Source organism: Tasmannia lanceolata, unplaced genomic scaffold, assembly GCF_043159265.1.
Source record: "Tasmannia lanceolata isolate RefF3 unplaced genomic scaffold, GAP_Taslan_0.1 ptg000004l, whole genome shotgun sequence".
Classification (NCBI taxonomy): Eukaryota; Viridiplantae; Streptophyta; class Magnoliopsida; order Canellales; family Winteraceae; genus Tasmannia; species Tasmannia lanceolata.
The window spans coordinates 14,333,148-14,351,196 of NW_027518681.1; the positions used below are offsets into that span (position 1 = coordinate 14,333,148).

The 18,049-nt window shown below is 39.2% G+C and overlaps 3 protein-coding genes across 4 annotated transcripts in view; 1 reads left to right on the plus strand and 2 right to left on the minus strand.

Moving 5' to 3' along the window:
- Nucleotides 1-3,370, plus strand: part of LOC143875611 (HAD-superfamily hydrolase, subfamily IG, 5'-nucleotidase) — a 50,256-nt gene extending 46,886 nt beyond the window's left edge. Inside the window, exons 16-18 of the mRNA XM_077377221.1 lie at nucleotides 895-954; nucleotides 2,505-2,567; nucleotides 2,957-3,370. Coding sequence (XP_077233336.1) covers nucleotides 895-954; nucleotides 2,505-2,567; nucleotides 2,957-3,079 — 246 coding nt within the window. The 3' untranslated portion in view covers nucleotides 3,080-3,370. The remainder of the gene's footprint in view (nucleotides 1-894; nucleotides 955-2,504; nucleotides 2,568-2,956) is intronic.
- Nucleotides 3,371-3,670: 300 nt separating this feature from the next.
- LOC143875612 (uncharacterized) lies at nucleotides 3,671-4,812 on the minus strand. The gene has a single exon (XM_077377223.1). The coding sequence runs from the start codon at nucleotides 4,620-4,622 to the stop codon at nucleotides 3,831-3,833; it is 792 nt and encodes a 263-aa protein (XP_077233338.1). The 5' UTR covers nucleotides 4,623-4,812; the 3' UTR covers nucleotides 3,671-3,830.
- Nucleotides 4,813-6,700: 1,888 nt separating this feature from the next.
- Nucleotides 6,701-18,049, minus strand: part of LOC143875613 (FAD/NAD(P)-binding oxidoreductase family protein) — a 78,014-nt gene continuing 66,665 nt past the window's right edge. For both annotated transcript variants that reach the window (XM_077377225.1, XM_077377224.1), the window contains 2 exons: nucleotides 7,259-7,325; nucleotides 6,701-7,104 (listed from right to left, as the gene is read on the minus strand). In XM_077377225.1, the coding sequence (XP_077233340.1) occupies nucleotides 6,966-7,104; nucleotides 7,259-7,325 (206 nt within the window). In that variant the 3' untranslated portion in view covers nucleotides 6,701-6,965. The remainder of the gene's footprint in view (nucleotides 7,105-7,258; nucleotides 7,326-18,049) is intronic.

An 18,049-nucleotide genomic window follows, 5' to 3' on the forward strand; every position in this document is an offset into this window, starting at 1 on the left:
GGAAGGATCCTATGGGATGTATGCCTACTAGCAACATTATGGGTTATTTGGAGAGAAAGAAATGCCAGCGTTTTTTGATGGCGTATCCAGGTCTTCTTACTTTCTTTTCATGAAAATCTTGGAGGGGGTTTTGTTTTAGTGTTGAGAGGCGGGTCGTGATCATGTAGGAGTGGCAACCTCCGGCTCAAGGTAAAAACTCAACTTTGATGGTTCTAGTCTTGGCAACCCCGGCTCAGCGGGTATAGGTGGAGTTCTCCGAGATTCGGGGGGTGGTGTCTTGTGGGCATTTTCAGGACCCATTGGGATTGCTGACGCTTCAGAAGCAGAAGTTCGAGCGGTCCATCAGAGGATAATTAGCTTGGAGAGGGATAACTTGAGTAGGGTAATTGTTGAGGGTGACTCCCTTAACACTATTCAGTGGCTTAGTGGATCTTTGGTCGTTCCTTGGAGAATCGCCCAGTTCTTTGATGAGATCAAGGACAAAATTGTTGGATCATCGATCAGTTTTTGCCATGTTAGGAGATTGGCTAATAGCGTAGCCCACCGTTTTATAATCAAGGCTTGATGTTGTTTGATTTTTTGGTCCTGTGATATCAATGCCTTTGGTTCTTTATATTTTGTTCCTTTCTTGTATTTTTTTTTTGCCCGTTATTGTTCCTTCCTTGTACTCTTTGGGAATGACTATCTTGGTCATTTCTGCTTGAATGAAATCTGCTACCATTTAAAAAAAAATCTTATTTAATAAATTTGTTCATTGTAAAGATTAAAAAACAAACCACATTCTCTAATGTCTTGTTCGTATGAAACCGACTTGAATTTTCTATCAGCATGTTATGTTGTAACTTGATCAATGGCTAATAATTTATATTGTTTTCTATATTTTCTGAATGCTAGTCTCAAAGGGAGCAAGTTCGTTGCCTGCATCAACAGGCTCAGCGGGAATGTCACCAAAAGGTAACTCCAACATTTGAACCAAGGAATTCCCTTAGATCAGAAAATAAGTATTCAATTGTTGTTTTCTCTCGCCAATAAGAACCTTGCTATTTCCATTAAAAAAGGATTTTTGCATTTCATTGCAAAGAATGAATGTGGTCCCTTAATGTGATTTAACTGTGAGGATTAAGTTGTATGTTATTTATTAGCTTTTATCTGTGAAATTAGAATGGTACTCACAAATAGCTCTCACAAATAATTGCATAAATGTTATATTTGGTTCCAAACCAATGTATTTTATGGGTTATATGCTTACCATGGGTATGTAGATGGTGTAATGGATGATTCAACTAGTTGTGCCGCCACCATTTATATCCTGAATGAAAATAGAATTTCCACAACATTAAGTCGTGAAAACTGTGTGTATAAATTGATCTCTGAGGTAAACTAGCATAGAGATGGTCAACACGTGAATACTATTGTGTGAGACATATCTTAGCTTGTCTAATGGGTGGTTTTAATGATGATTGCTGCTAGGCCAAGCTTCTTTATGGTACCAAGTCGTATTATGTCTGTTGTACCTGCTGAGAATATGTATGCAATTTCCAGATCTATTAGCTGTCCTTCGAGCTGCTCTTGCTTTTGTGACTGCATCCCAAATCTATCATGCATAATCTCATACACAATGTCATATGTGATGGTGAAAATATCTTTATCATCAGACATTCGCGCCAAAAATCAGCCTTAAAAGAGTTTGTCTGTTTGTTTTTTTTTCTTCTTCTTTTTGAATCAACATTCAAAGAGTTGTTACCCAACAAAACCACATCCCTTTTGTCAAATTTTTATAGGTACGCAAGAACATGAATCCCTAACCTTCACATTTAAAAAAAAAAAAAAAGAACCCGTAACCTTCATGGTACATTTATCAATCCTTTGCCAACCAAGGTGATACATCGTCTTCTGTATCGTGCGGAATTAACTTTTTCTGGCTTGGAAGCATATTTTGATGTATTAGTCATGTCTTGAACACAGCTTTCAAATTTGCTGAAGTAGTTAATGTGGGACAAAGTACAAACTAAACAAACCAAATAAATTATCAGTTCATTGCGAAAAGTTTGCTACTATGCTGCAAATTTTCATTACTTTCTAAAATGGTGTATAGAATAAAATCTAAAAGTTATCTGGGTTATTAATAAAATTGTTACCTCTTACTCTAAAAGTGCATTGCAATTTGCACATCAGTTGAACCCAAAATGCAATTGGTTGCACACCCAAAATGACCATGTTTGTGCGTAGTGAACTATTGTCTTGAACTGGACAAACTGATAAACTGAACTAAGCTAAAACTGGGTTTGCTTGCAAACCCACAAATTATGAACTAAGAATTGATCCCAACATGAGCAAAGCTTTGAATATGGAACTTATGCTTAGAATGTAAATCTCCCATTGCTTAACCCACCAGAGTTGTAAATGCGGAATGAATACTTTCTTTAATTCCTTGACTCTGTCACTACGTAATGCAACAGACTTTTTTTTACCCTTAAATATATTTTTATTTTGATTTGTTTCAGTTTCACAAGGTTTGGGGACAACTCATGAAGACGGGCTACCAGAACTCTCGTTTCGCACATCAGGTATCAATTCTTTGAGATTTCTGCAAGATTCAAAACCTTGATGAACAACTTGGAGCCCTGTTGGGTCGATATGTCGCGTAAATTTGAGTCGGAGCATGAAGACCATCCCCAACTCTTAGTATTGATCCCAAAATCTGGTTTTAATAAAATTGCTCGATTATATGTAAGAACTTTAGAGACCCCTTTTTTTTTTTATCCGGGACGAATTTGAATTTTGCAACTTTGAACACAATATTAGCAAGGATTGTGTGCCCTCGTATTATATTTAAGCAAACCTGACATCACTTCTGAGCATAGACTATAGAGCAAAGATGTGATTTCTGGATTTGGTTATTCAACTTTCTTCCAGTTGTGAAACACTCAGAACTTTCGTTTTTTTTCCTTTGTAGGTTGAGAGATTTGCCTGTCTGTATACTAGCCAAGTGACAAACTTAAGCTTCTACTCCCCTGACAAATACTACAGACCAAGCGAAGATTTCATGCCCCATGAATTTGATATTCTTGGACTCTGACCAGGCCCAGTCAATTGCAAACTCTCTTTCAAACAAGGATCTGGACGGTGTCAAGCGCAGCTGTCAGACGGCCATGGCTAAAAGACAGTTACAGGAATGTTTCTTCTTTATATGGAAAGGGAGTTGAATGATATCTGTCACAACATTTGTATTAATGTCCCTAGTAAAGAAATAGTCACTACTCTTGCTTGCTTTGGTATTGAGAAACAAAATACTTGTGCAATTGCCTTTAAGAAAATGATATCTGCATTTCATTGGTCTAATATTGGCACCGTGTGTAGTTTTGCAGTTTTCTGATTAGTGGGTACAATTCCCAACAATCATTAAACAGTTATAAAAACTTAAAACGAAGGAATGCCAGTATCAAAATATGGGAGTGCCATTACCATCAATCATCTCCCTCGCTTTTTATTGTGTTTTAAGTTTTAACTGATCTAGGCTTTTGTGAGTGGACCCCAGATGCGATCATAGTAGTTTTGGATTCATTGCAGCTAAGTAGGACTGCTCCATTAACTTTTGAATGTATATATATATATATTTTTCTGAATTTCGTAGTTGAAAGAGTAAAACTTTACCAAAGTAACATTGTAATTTGTAAATCAAGTTTCCATTAAACATGTGAGAAACTAGTAGTAGGATCAAGTCTTGACCAATGAATGTCAAGCAGGGAACTACTTACTATTAATCAATCTCCATCCAGAAAGAGGAAAAGGAAAGAAAGAAAGAAAATAGAGGGAAAAACAAAGTCTTACTAGGATGATGAGATTGAGAGGGGGTGGTTATCTTTCCGAGGCTTGGCAGCAAAATGGTAAACGGCAACGCCGGTTCGGGAGCCGGGCAAGGGAGGATCCGTGTGTAGGGTGTTGAGGTGGAAGAGTTTCCTGGCTTTGTTGAAGAAGAGGGAATCCTTGGACCACCTCCTGAGGTGGGCCATGAGGAAGATGGCTTGTGGGAGTTGTTGGAGAAGAGAAGAAAGGGTTCGGAGAAGAGGGTCGAATAGGTGCTGGTGGTAGACAACGTCAGAGGCGAGGATTAGATGGAATTGTGGGAATTGTTGGAGGATGGATTCCACGTCTTCAGGGTGTCCCCACCTGAGACAGTGAACGTTGGCGTTGGCGTTGTTGGCTTGGATATTGAATTGGAGGTTGGGGAGGACGTGAGGGAGGTCAGTGAGGGTGGCGTGGGCGCCCAGGATGGACGAAGCCGCGATGCCGACGAGTCCGGTGCCGGAGCCAAGCTCGAGGATGCGGATTGTATGAGAGGAGAAGGAGGAGGAGATGAGGAGCGGGAAGAGGGGGCTTTCCCTTTGCTGGCAATTGTCGAGGAGGGAGACGAGAGTAGAGGCAGCGGGCCATAGCTGGAAGGATAGGCCTTGAGAGGGGAGCTGACGGATGCTCAGCGTTGAATCCCTCGATCGTAAGTAGCAGTTGTAGTAGTCGTCGTGGTGGGTTCTCTCTTCTCCTTCCGCCACTTCTTCATCTTCTTCTTCTGTCAGGAGGATTCCAAGAAGGTTGTCTGTTGTGTCCTCACCTTCATTCTCCATCTTCGCTGCCGCCTCTTCTGTTAGGGCACAGAAGCAGCAGGATGGATGCTGTGCAATTACCACTTCCTAATATAAATATGGCACTCTCTGTCTGTGGGTCATGTTTCCCACATCAAAACCTAAATAATGGGGTACATTGCATCTGTAGAGAGCTACACCGCGGGTTAGGTTTTCTTTGGCAAAACCCTAGATTCATTAGCCTGACCCTAGTCCCTACCCAATATAGTTTCTTGGATATTATTTAGCGCAGGATAATAACTAATTTCAAATATTGTAGAAAATGACAAATTTTCATACCAAAATTCTCTAGATTTATATCATAAGTGTATAAATTTAAGAAAGAAACTATTTGTTCACATCACAAATATGATGAGCCTAATGAAAGCAATTATATATGTATATTAGAAAATAATTCGCTATGTTATTGAAGAGATATATAAATAAGTCAAACGGGCCCAAAGAGTGCAATCAGCAAAATAAGGGGATCTTGATATTATATTTTTAGATATGTATACATATACAAGCTCGTCTTGCCACTTATTTTGGCCATTTTCACCATTTGTTTCATTTGAATTGTATCCATATTTTGTACAACCGATTGCTAAGTTGTGTTTATGAATGCAAAACTATCATAATAAAAATGAAGGGTGACATCCAATGTTTAAGATAAAGAATACAAATCTCAAAACTATCATACAAATCGCAAAAGGGAAATGATTTCTACGCTCAAGTGTTTTGATAAACATGTGCTCCACTTGTTTGTCGTGTAGTATTTAAAGGAACATTACGGTTCTCAAAAAAATCTTAAAGCCCTTGAAATGCGCATGTTTATCAAAACATTGGAGCGCTGAAATATGGAGTTTGAAGAAGAATGATCGGATTTAGAACAATGGGGAACCATATAAAAAGAATTAGGAGAACCTTGAAACCCTTTAAAACAGAGGCGGGGAGAAAAAACAGAAAATGAAAGAGGGGGGATTAGATAAAAATCTCACGCATCATCTGCTGCTCCTTTCGATCGAGATGGGACTCGAGAGCAGGAAACACGAATTAAACTCTTAGAATATGTCCGGGTTTTCATGTTTGTGTTCTGTATCTAAGCTAAGAAAAATGATATGGAGACCGTGACTATCACCCAACAGGGGACGTGCAATGAGAATAGGACGTGTTCAAAAAAACTTTTTTTTAACTTCTAGATATTTTTCTAAATTTAAGAGGTGGTTCACGTCACTTGTGATGGGGTGGCGTGAATCAATATTTAGGTCCCCCTTTTAGGTCATATTCTCGGTTTCCCTAGCATTACTTGCTAAGCTAACTTATTTTTTTAATAGTTAATTAAGAACGAATGCGGATGGTGGTTACTTTTAGGGAATTCTTAGCTTGAAGGAAGAACGGTATAATTTGATTTTATTGCAGTTTGCCCCCATGATATAAGTTTGGTTTTAAAGCAGGTCTTTGAATTTTTGGGTATAAACAGTGAGGAAAGACTTGATAGCTAGAAACATAATAGAGAACGTAACCTTCAATAGGATAGAATGGAAAAAATGATCCACGTAGACGAACCCAACTAGGGCTAGGCTTAGAGTCGGGTAGATTCCTTTGACCTTCTTCATGAAATTTTTCTTAAGGATTCATTTAGCCGACCCCAACTAGTTTGGGAAAAAAGGCTTTGTTGAGTTGAGTTGAAGCAGATTTTTGCCTACTTAAGTGTCGCGCCTCTAAGGGTGGTCCAATAATGATTGGGATTCCAGTCAATTGGAATCATATCTTGAATTCAGGATTGCAGGCTTAGTTCACAAAAACTCTACCCACATAACTTACATCCCATCTCGTCTCTGTCTCCAAACTTCCAAAACCCGGTTTGGACTTGAAACTCACCAGGGGCCTGCATCTCGACTCTCCGATTATCATAATGAAAATATCGACTAAATTACTTTGGTCAAAATGAAAAAGGTCCCTAGCAGCAAATTAGAGTGACCAATCCTCTGCCTACGCCTAAATATGGGTGCGTTGAGAATCGTATATAGCTCCATCTTCTACACTAATAATCGTAATCTGCTGTGGACATTTTCTACTAATTGAAGATAATGATATATATATTTTTGACGAGAAAGATAATGATATATTGAGCCAAGTATGAAGTAATAAAAGAACAGCTGGACAAGAACACAATGTCCAAGGGTCCATTCTATTGGATATAACATTTGGACTTCATGTCGATTATCAAGGAGAGATAAATATCCCTCACTCAAGCATTGGATATCAACACAATTTAAGATACTAAATGGGAAAACTTTCTCCTCAGTTTGAATGGATGAGGGGGCATATAGTAGTCACTTGTTCTTAGATGGTGGCAGATCTCTTCATGTCTTGAAGGACCACATGAGCAGCATTACGGCCAGGTGCTCCCATCACACCACCGCCTGGGTGTGTCCCGCTCCCACACAGATACAGACCTCGCACGGGCGTCCTATAATCTGACCTGTATGTGCAGACAATCATGACTGTTTTAACCACTGAAATACGAAGGCTACACACAGAATTATAAAGTGAGATATATTACAGTAAGAGAAAACTGTTTTGAGTGCACAAACAGTTTCCTGTCTTACAGAATAACAGCATTTTGAAAATCTTACCACCCTTTGACGGGTCGCATTAGGAACAGAGAATCCAAGCCCATTGCACCATGAAAGATATTCCCTCCTGTCAAATTTATTCAAATGCAGACAAGTTAGCAGAAGGTAACAATTATGAAAAAGAGAAATTGTGCTGCCTGATGCACTTGCAAGGTGCACAGGTTATTGTCATTCATCTATGGAACTTAATTGGACAGACATGTTGATGTCAGATGTGCACGGGGCGATCAAACCGAGACCCTGTGTTTTGGAAACCGGAATTGAATCATAAATTGTATCGTAAATCGTAAGATTCATTCACACACACATATAAATATTAACAAGTAAAAGAATAATAAAATATCTAATTGTTCATTTTTCATCCAAATCCATTAATTTATATCGACACTACCATGATTAGGTGTTTAGTATCATAATACAAATAGTCTGCAAACAAAATTGTCACATACTAATTATCTATTTCACATCCAAACCCACATATATTAGATAATGATTTTGAAAATAATGACATTTTTCAAAAAAAAAGAAAAAAAGGACACAAGATCATATTAATTCTCAAAGTCTCAAATATCAAATGATAAATATCAAGTATAAATATATTGTAAGTCATCGATGTTGTCCTCATTATAGTCATCTCCCTCTTCGATGTAAGTAATTCCCCTCATCTTTTCCTTTTCATTTGTTTCGAGAAAGAGATCGATCAATTCCGATTCTTTCTTTTTCTATTGATTCTTTTCCTATCGAGATGTATGGATCCGTCTTGTTTTGATTCTTGGAACGGGACCAAACCAATTCACCATTGGATCGAGTGAATAAATGGATAGGGCAGCCATACGGCGGTGAATTCGTTCCCGGGCCTTGTACACACCGCCCGTCACACTATGGGAGCTGGCCATGCCCGAAGTCGTTACCTTAACCGCAAGGAGGGGGATGCCGAAGGCGGGGCTAGTGACTGGAGCGATTCCATTCAGTAAAGGCCAAAAGAAGGATTCATTATAAAAAGAAAGGCATTCATTATCCATAAATAGAAATATACGTCCTATAAATTATAAATCGAAATAGAAAGATACGTCTAGCTGAGAAATCCACCGATCCACATGTGATGTGTGAACAACGAAAGTTGTGTACCATAGTCAATAGCTAGGTATGGATAAGGGGGCATGGAATACATATGGTGAGCTACAACAATGGTTAAAGAATTGGTTCGACTCATTAGAACTTTTCCACCTTCTTTGTCTTCTTTCTTCACAAGAGGACTTTCGAAGGCTTCTTTTAATACAATACAAAAGGGAAAGATGGCCTTTCAAAAGAAAATCCTATTTTCTTTTCTACAAAACTTAATTAGGATAAATCACATGATTGAATCGTAAGATTAGATCGAAAATCGTAAGATTCATACAAATTAAGATTCAATCACGGGATTCAAATTGTAATCCATGAAATTTGATTTGAATCGTAAATCGTAAGATTTTCAAAACAATGGGTAGAGCATCCTCCACTAATAATCGGTGAAGTTGTCTTTGAAGATGTGAAACCCAATGAGGAGTGCTCAACTCTATGCTTCATTTGAATTTTTGCCGATTGGTGCTGAATACATTTCGGACATGTAGACCTTGGATAAGATAAAATGGAAGAAAATGATCCATGTAGAAGAACCCAACTAGTGTCAGGATTAGAATTAGTCAATTTGAGCCGGATAGATCCTTTCACCTTCATGAAAATTTTCTAAAGGATTCATTAGCCGACCCCAACTAGTTTGGGACAAAGGCTTAGTTGAGTTGAGTTGAGTTGAGTTGGTGCTGAATATGTTTGGTAATCTCCCCAATGAGTGCTCATCCCTCTCCTTCAAGATTTGGTTTGATGTGGAGGAGACCGCCTAGCTTTGACTTGACTGTGTCTATTGTTACTCCTTAAAATTAGCTTCAATCTCTAAAACAAATCCTCAACCATAATATCCAAATATTTTTTCATTATTATTGCCCATTTTATGAAGGATAGTTTGGTGTTAGATGTATTTACTAGTGACTAGATATATATCATTTTCGTGTGGGAGGGGAGAAAACTCTCACACTCTCTCGCATATTCCATCTCTTCTCTCCTCTCATCTCTCCAATGTAGAAGATAACATGGTATTAGAGCTAAAGGTGGAAGTGATCATCCCTCCTTAAAGATACCATGTCTCATAGTTTCCCATCATCTTCTTCTTCTTTTCTCTCTCTCTCTCTCTCTCTTTCTTTTGGGTCTCTTAAATCCTTTTACTCCACCTTTTTTTTTTGTTTTTCAATAAACCCTAAACCTAATCTTCTTCCCCAACACGAACCTAACCCTTGCCCTAACCCTGATCGCCCCCCCTCACTTAACCCTAATCCTAGCCGCCAACCCTAACTTTGGGTTTTCTCTCATCCTTGTGTTGAAATCATCTCCTTAAACTCGAGTTATTTTCAAATCAGTCCCAAATCCGCTTTATTTATGTTCTAAACTCGTTTTTCCTTCCTTTTTACGCCGTTATTGGTTCTTGAACGTTAACACAGTGTCTGTCCATTTTCCCCTCCAACTTTGATTGGGTTAGGATGATCCTATAAGGCTGATTTTTGGTACACACCCTACCCACGGAAGGGCCTTCCAAATGAATGCTTTGGATCCCCCAAAAATTGAACCAATAGGGCAGATTTTTATACCCATGCATAGATAGCTTATCTGTGCAGCTGCACAAACTTTATTTTCTCTTTATATATATATATATGTGTATATATGTATGTATATCTGTGTGTAATACAAAGACCACAATACCCCCAAGGTGTAATACATCCAACACTCACCCTCAAGCTGGACTGTATATACCATACATTCTGAACTTGTTACAAGCATCCTTTAATCTGGCAAGCCCTAATGGTTTAGTGAACACATCAGCAGCTGGTCTGCTGATTGAGTGAACATAGTGCATATTTTGCCTCTCTGAATTCTCTGATGAATGAAATGACAATCTACCTCAATGTGCTTGGTTCGCTCATGAAAGACTGGGTTGCTGGCAATATGAATCGCAGACTTCTTAGCACAATATAACCGTGCTGGATTTGAAGATGAGAATCCAATCTCGGATAGAAAGAGCGTAACCAAATTAATTTTCCACTCGTAAATGACATAGCCCTGTATTTTGCTTCCGCACTGGATTTGGACACAATGTCTTGTTTCTTACTTCTCCAAGATACCATATTACCTCCAACGAAAGTACAATAACCAGTTGCAGATCTCCTGTCTGCAGGAGACCCTGCCCAATCTGCATTAGTATACCCTCTACTATTTCGTGACCATTTTCTTGAAGCACAATCCTTTTTCTGGGGTACCCTTCAAGTACCTGATGAAATGAACTATTACTACCCAATGGCATGTACGAGGAGAATTCATAAATTGACTGACCGCGCACCCTTTTAGGCCTCCTCATTAGCATAGGCCGCGCCATTCATAGCCGCTAGTTCTGTGATGTAAACTGCGTTAGCTGCAGGATCCTTAAGTGACAAAATCAAGTATTTGCAGCCAAGATTAGAGAGGCATTGTAATATGATTCCACAACTATCATAGTTAAGAGAACATGTCAATATAAAATAGGACACGAGATAACTGTGAGAATAATTACAAAACATAGCAAGAGTCAAAGGAAAACAATAGATTATACGTGCTCGGTGTATGATATGCTTATGAGACAACTAACCCCAGGTAATATGGCTTTTTTCACAGTTATCGAAAACCATATAAAGAGACAACGCGTGAAGGACCCCAAACGTCGGAATGAACAAGTTCAAAAGAACTCGACGAACGACGAATACCACGTGAAGGAAAAGACACTCGATGGTGCTTTCCCAACTCACAAGACTCACAACAAAACAACTCAATAGAACTAGTAATAAAAGGAGATTTGTGAAGCTTCTCGGCAGGAGGGTGGCCCAAACGATAGTGCCACTAATAAGCATCAACAGAAGTACGAAGAGCAGCACCAACAGGTCTCGAATTAAGATAGTATAAGCCACCAAACTCATGGACCAAACCAATACTCATCCCAGTCTTCGGATCTTGAAAGGTGCAATAAGAGGGAAAGAAGGAAACAGAACAATTTAGAGTTTTTGTCAATTGACTCACAGATAATAGATTAACAGGAAAGAAGGAACATACAGAACAAAAGAAAAACAAAGGCCATTAGAGATGGAGACTACACCAACCCCAGAGACAGGCGAAGTAGTTCCATCTGCTAATGTAATAGAATGAGGGGCACTAGAAGAGGCGGACTGGAAATGAGACTAAAATTACCAGTCATGTGATAAAATGCTCCTAAATCAATGAGCCATGATCCAGAAGCAGAGTCAGAAAGAAAACAAGATAAATTACCCGGCTGGAAAAATGTGACAGTGGGCTGCTGGCCTCTATCACATAGGCGGACAAGCTTCTCATATTCAGCACGATTGACAAGCATAGAGGCTGTAGGGGCCGATGTAGCAGGTGCAATAGGAGCAGGAGAGGAACCATCAGAAGCAGCAACAGAAGCAGTAGTACAGCAGTAGGGGTGAAGCGCTGGATGTAAATCATAATAGTAGTCAACGGTGTGGCCATTCATAGGACAATGGATACAATATTGAGACCCACGGCCACGACCTCCCCATGAATCACGACCGCGACCACGATCCATAACAACCACCGTCGGCAACCATAAGAAGAATGCCGAGAACAACTAATAGCAAACAACCTCCAATATACGCGAAGGTAGCACTATCACCCCAATATCAATCCACGAACAATAGTAATGTCATAAAACACGTGACAACCACCAACAAGAACGAAGGCCAATCACCATCCCGGGAAGTCCATCATTGCCACGAACCAACAACCAACAATCACCAAAAGCTCCACCAACATCACCAACACTAATCACAATCAACGAATGACCACCAAGAACCAACACCACAACCAACAAGCATCAACCAGTCCACCACCGACAACAGCCAATGATCACCACTAACAATCAACAACTAACAATCACCAACTCCATCACTAATCAACACCAATTACCAAGTGTAGAAGCAACCAACAAATCCACAATCACCAAAAACTAACAACCATCACCAATCAACAACAACAAACAAACAACACTACCACCAACAATCACCAACAAATCCATAGTCACCAATAATCACCAATAAATCCACAACCAACTCCACTATCAACAATCATCAACCAATTCACCACCGACAACACAAGTAACGAGGCACAACTGATCATTACCAAAGCCAACAAAAAATTCACTCAGACATTTTATCAAATAGTTGGCGTGCACTTGTATCACCAACAATCACAAATCCACAAACAAAGCCACCAATAATCACTTTCATATATATCAAGATACGGTTTCAGGACAAACAAAGGGTTAAGAATACCCAACAAACATAGTAGAAATAAAGTAGGACCACCAACCAACGTTCCTGAACCGATAATGGAATAAAAGAAAATAAGAAACAAGTTTAGAACATAAATAAAGGGAGAATTAGGGACTGATTTGAAGAAAACGAGAGGTTAATGGAAGATAGCAACACAGGAAGAGTAGAAAAATAAAGTGAGAGAGGGGTCTAGGATTAGGTTGAAGAGAATAATTACATTTGGGAACTTTTAGGGTTAGGGTGAAAAGTCAAATGTGTGTTTTGGGATGGAAAAAGGGGTAGGGCGAAAACTCAAAAGAGATGTAAAGAGGGTGTACGGATAAGGTGGGAGGAGGGTAGGATCGGGGGCGTGGGGTTTGAAGAGAAAATAAGAGATATGGGGGGGTGGGTTGGCGGCTACGTTTGGTAGAGGGTGGGGTGGGCGATTGAGAAGAGGGTGAGGGTTACGATGATTTGAGGGCAAAGATTAAGGAAGAAGAATGGAAGTTAGGGATTTATTGAAAGAAAAAACGCAAAAGGGGTTTGGCTAGGGTTTAAAAAAGAGAGAAAAAGGAAGATAATAATGGAACCTTTTAACACGGAAGAATGACTTCCATCTTTAGCTATGATACCATGTTAGATTTCTACACGATTGAATGAATGGAGGAAGAAAAGATGAGATGAGGGGAGAAGATAGAAGAGAGAAGAGAGAAGAGAGAAGAGAGAATGGCGGGAATGGAGAAGCTGAAAGTTATGCTCTCCACCCACGATTTCACATATATATTAAAGATATAATACAAAATGACAAGTTTGCCCTCAATAGGCTTGAATACATTTTACAATATATATATATATATATATATATAAATAGAGAGAGAGAGAGAGAGAGAGAGAGAGAGAGAGAGAGAGAGAGAGAGAGAAGTGTAGCTACACATACGTGTAGCTAACTTAGCTACACCGACGGCTTAAAATACAGTGGGCCCCACATTGCTTGGGTGATGCAAACCATTCATTTGATGGGCCCTCACATAGATAGGGTGTGCCCAAAAAATCAGCTCCATAGGATCATCCCAACCCTACGATTTGTGGAGGCAAAAAATGGACGTGTGAAAACCTTCACAAATCTGTCCATTTTTGCCTCCACAGTTTGAAGGGTTGGGATCATCTAATGGAGCTGATTTTTTTATCGCATCCTATCAATGTGAGGGCCTATCAAATGAATGGTTCAGATCACCCAAACAATGTTGGCCCACTGTATGTTAAGCCGCCGGTGACTGATTTGAAGAAAACGAGAGGTTAAGGGAAGATAGCAACACAAGAAGAGTAGAAAAATAATGTGACAGAGAGGTCTAGGATTAGGTTGAAGAGAAAAATAAAATGTGTGTTTTAGGATTGGAAAAAGGGGAAAGGGGTAGGGCGAAAACTCAAAAGAGATGTAAAGAGGGTGTACGGATAAGGTGGGAGGAGGTTAGGGTCGGGGGTGGGGTTTGAAGAGAAAACAAGAGATTTTTTTTTTTTTTGGGGGGGGGGGAGGTGTCGGCGGCTAGGGTTGGTGGAGGGTGGGGTGGGCGATTGAGAAAAGGGTGAGGGTTAGGAAGATTTGAGGGAAAAGATTAAGGAAGAAGAATGGAAGTTAGGGATTTATTGAAAAATTTAAAAAAGAGAGAAAAAGGAAGATAATAATGGAACCTTTTAACAAGGAAGAATGACTTCCATCTTTAGCTCTGAAATCATCTTCAACACAAATGAATGAATGGAGAAGGAGACGATGAAATGAGAGGAGAAGAGAGAAGAGAGAAGAGAGAAGAGAGAAGAGATAGAGAATGTCGTGAACGGAGAAGCCGAAAGTTATGGTCTCCACGCACGATTTCACTTATATATTAAAGATATAATATAAAATGAAAAGTTTGCCCTTAATAGGCTTGAATACATTTAACAATAGGGCAATGATATTTTCACCCCCCCTGCAGTAGGCATTCGCCCCCCTCTTAATGTGATTTGACGTAAAAAAGCGTTGAAGTTGCCCACTGTTCACGTTATAAGGGGGGCGGTTGCCTACTGTAAAGGGGGTGAAAATATCATAGCCATATATATATATATATATATATATATATATATATATATATAGGGTTAGGGTGAAAAGTAAAATATGTGTTTTGGGATTGGAAAAAGGGGAAAGGGGTAGGGCGAAAACTCAAAAGAGATCTAAAGAGGGTGTACGGATAAGGTGGGAGGAGGTTAGGGTGGGTTTGAAGAGAAAACAAGAGATTGGGGGGGGGGGGGGGGGCGGGCTAGGGTTGGTGGAGGGTGGGGTGGGCGATTGAGAAGAGGGTGTAGGATGATTTGAGGGAAAAGATTAAGGAAGAAGAATGGAAGTTAGGGATTTATTGAAAAAAAAAAAGTCAAAAGGAGTTTGGCTAGGGTTTAAAAAAGAGAGAAAAATGAAGATAATAATAGAACCTTTTAACAAGGAAGATTGACTTCCATCTTTAGCTCTGATACCATCTTAGATTTCAACACAATTGAATGAATGGAGAAAGAGCCGATGAGATGAGAGGAGAAGAGAGAAGAGATAGAGAATGTCGTGAATGGAGAAGCCGAAAGTTTTTTTTTTTGAAGGGAATGGAGAAGCCGAAAGTTATGGTCTCCACGCACGATTTCACTTATATATTAAAGATATAATATAAAATGACAAGTTTGCCCTTAATAGGCTTGAATACATTTAACAATAGGGCGATGATATTTTCACCCCCATTGCAGTAGGCATTCACCCCCCTCTTAATGTGATTTGACGTAAAAAAGTGTTGAAGTTGCCCACTGTTCACGTTATAAGGGGGGCGATTGCCTACTGTAGAGGGGGTGAAAATATCATAGCCCTTATATATATATATATATATATATATATATATATGAGAAAACGGTTCCTACACATATGTGTAGATAAGTTATCTACACACTAGCTTAAAATACAGTGGGGGCCACATTATTTGGGTGATCCAAACCATTCATTTTTAAGGCCCTCACATAGATAGGGTGTTCACAAAAAATCAGATCCATAGGATCATCCTAACCATTCGAACTGTGGAGCCAAAAAATAGACTAATTTGTGAATTTGTGAAGGTTTAAAGACATCCAATTTACCTCCACAAATCGTAGGGTTGGGATGATCCTATGGATCTGATTTTTTGTAGACACCCTATCTATGTGAGGGCCTTTAAAATGGATGGCTTGGATCACCCAAACAATGTGGGCCCCCACTGTATTTTAAGCTAGTGTGTAGAGAACTCTCTACACATGTGTAGGAACTGTTTTCTCTCTCTCTCTCTCTCTCTCTATATATATATATATATATATATATATATATAGGGTTAGGGTGAAAAGTAAAATGTGTGTTTTGGGATTGGAAAAAGGGGAAAGGGGTAGGGCGAAAACTCAAAAGAGATGCAAAGAGGGTGTACAGATAAGGTGGGAGGAGGTTAGGGTCAGGGGTGGGGTTTGAAGAGAAAACAAGAGTTTTTTTTTTTTTTTTTTTTTCGGGGGGGGGGGGGTCGGCGGCTAGGGTTGGTGGAGGGTGGGGTGGGCGATTGAGAAGAGGGTGAGGGTTAGGATGATTTGAGGGAAAAGATTAAGGAAGAAGAATGGTAGTTAGGGATTTATTGAAAAAAAAACTCAAAAGGGGTTTGGCTAGGGTTTAAAAAAGAGAAAAAAAGAAGATAATAATGGAACCTTTTAACGAGGAAGAGTGACTTCCATCTTTAGCTCTGATACCATCTTAGATTTCAACACAATTGAATGAATGGAGAAAGAGATGATGAGATGAGAGTAGAAGAGAGAAGAGATAGAGAATGTTGTGAATGGAGAAGCCAAAAGTTTTTTCTTTTTTTTTTGAAGGGAATAGAGAAGCCGAAAGTTATGGTCACCACGCACGGTTTCACTTATATATTAAAGATATAATATAAAATGACAAGTTTGCCCTTAATAGGCTATATATATATATATCGCAGAAGAGAAAATGAGAGAATTATTTGAATTTCTTCCAAAATTCTATGAGAATTACACATCACTTTTTTTGACTTTTTTTAACAAAGGCACCCATTCAACCCACATATTTTCAATCCTACCCCCTCCTTTATGCTTTTAACAAAGGCACCCATTAAAGCTACATAATTTCAATCCTACCCCCCTCCTTTATGCTTTTTTAATTATGGAAACCTCTATAGATTGGAGGGCTAGGATCAGCCTATGGAAATGATTTTACTAGCACAACCTATTGATGTTGTGTTCCATCACATGGACGGTTTGGATCAACCTATGATGTGGTCCGTAAAGTTCTTTGTCGGCCCGTGCATTGCACGAGGTTTTTTACTAGTGTGTGTGTGTGTGTGTGTATATATATATATATATATATATATATATATATATATATATATATAGAGAGAGAGAGAGAGAGAGAGAGAGAGAGAGAGAGAGAGAGAGAGAGAGAGAAGGGTTCCTGAGGTGGCGCTTAGGGGTGTTCATTATTCGGTTATAACAGAATAACCGAACCGAACCGAATTGGTTGGGTCGGTTCGGTTCAGTTCAGTTTTTTTTCTTTTCGGTTTAGTTTCGGTGGTTTTTTTTTTTTGGAAATTCGGTTATTCGGTTTTCAGTCATCTAAAAAAAAAATCGGTTAACCGAATAACCGAAATTATGGATGAAAACCATGTTTTTCCAAAAAAAAGTGCTATATGTGCACTCCGTAGGATGATCAACACCGTCCATTTGATTGATCATAACTTAATTAGGTTGTGCTCAAAAAATCATTTCGATCGGATGATCCTAGCCCTCCGATCCAAACCGAGATTTTCCTTTTTTCCCTCTTTTTTTCCCACAATTCGGTTATAACCGAATAACCGAATTGTTAATCGGTTCGGTTTCGGTTACCGAAATTTGATAAGCGAAATTATTTCGGTTTATTCGGTTCGGTTATAACCGAATAACCACCCCTAGTGGCGCTCACAAAACATAGGGGGTCCACTTTGTTTGGATGATCCAAAGCATTCATTTGATAGGCCCTCACATAGATAGGGTGCCCACAAAAAATCAACTTCATAGGATCATCCTAACCTTTCCATTTGTGAAGGTTAAAATGGATGGGTATAAACGTCCATAAATCTATACCTCCACAAATGGAAGGGTTAGGATGATCCTATGGACCTGATTTTTTGTGGGCACCCTATCTATGTGAGGGCCTATCAAATGAATGCTTTGGATCATCCAAACAAAGTGGGCCACCTATGTTTTGTGAGTGCCACCTCATATAAGCTAGCGCTAACGCCACCTCAGGAACTGTTTACTCATACACACACACACACGAGAAAGAATAATACAATGACAAAATACCCTTAAG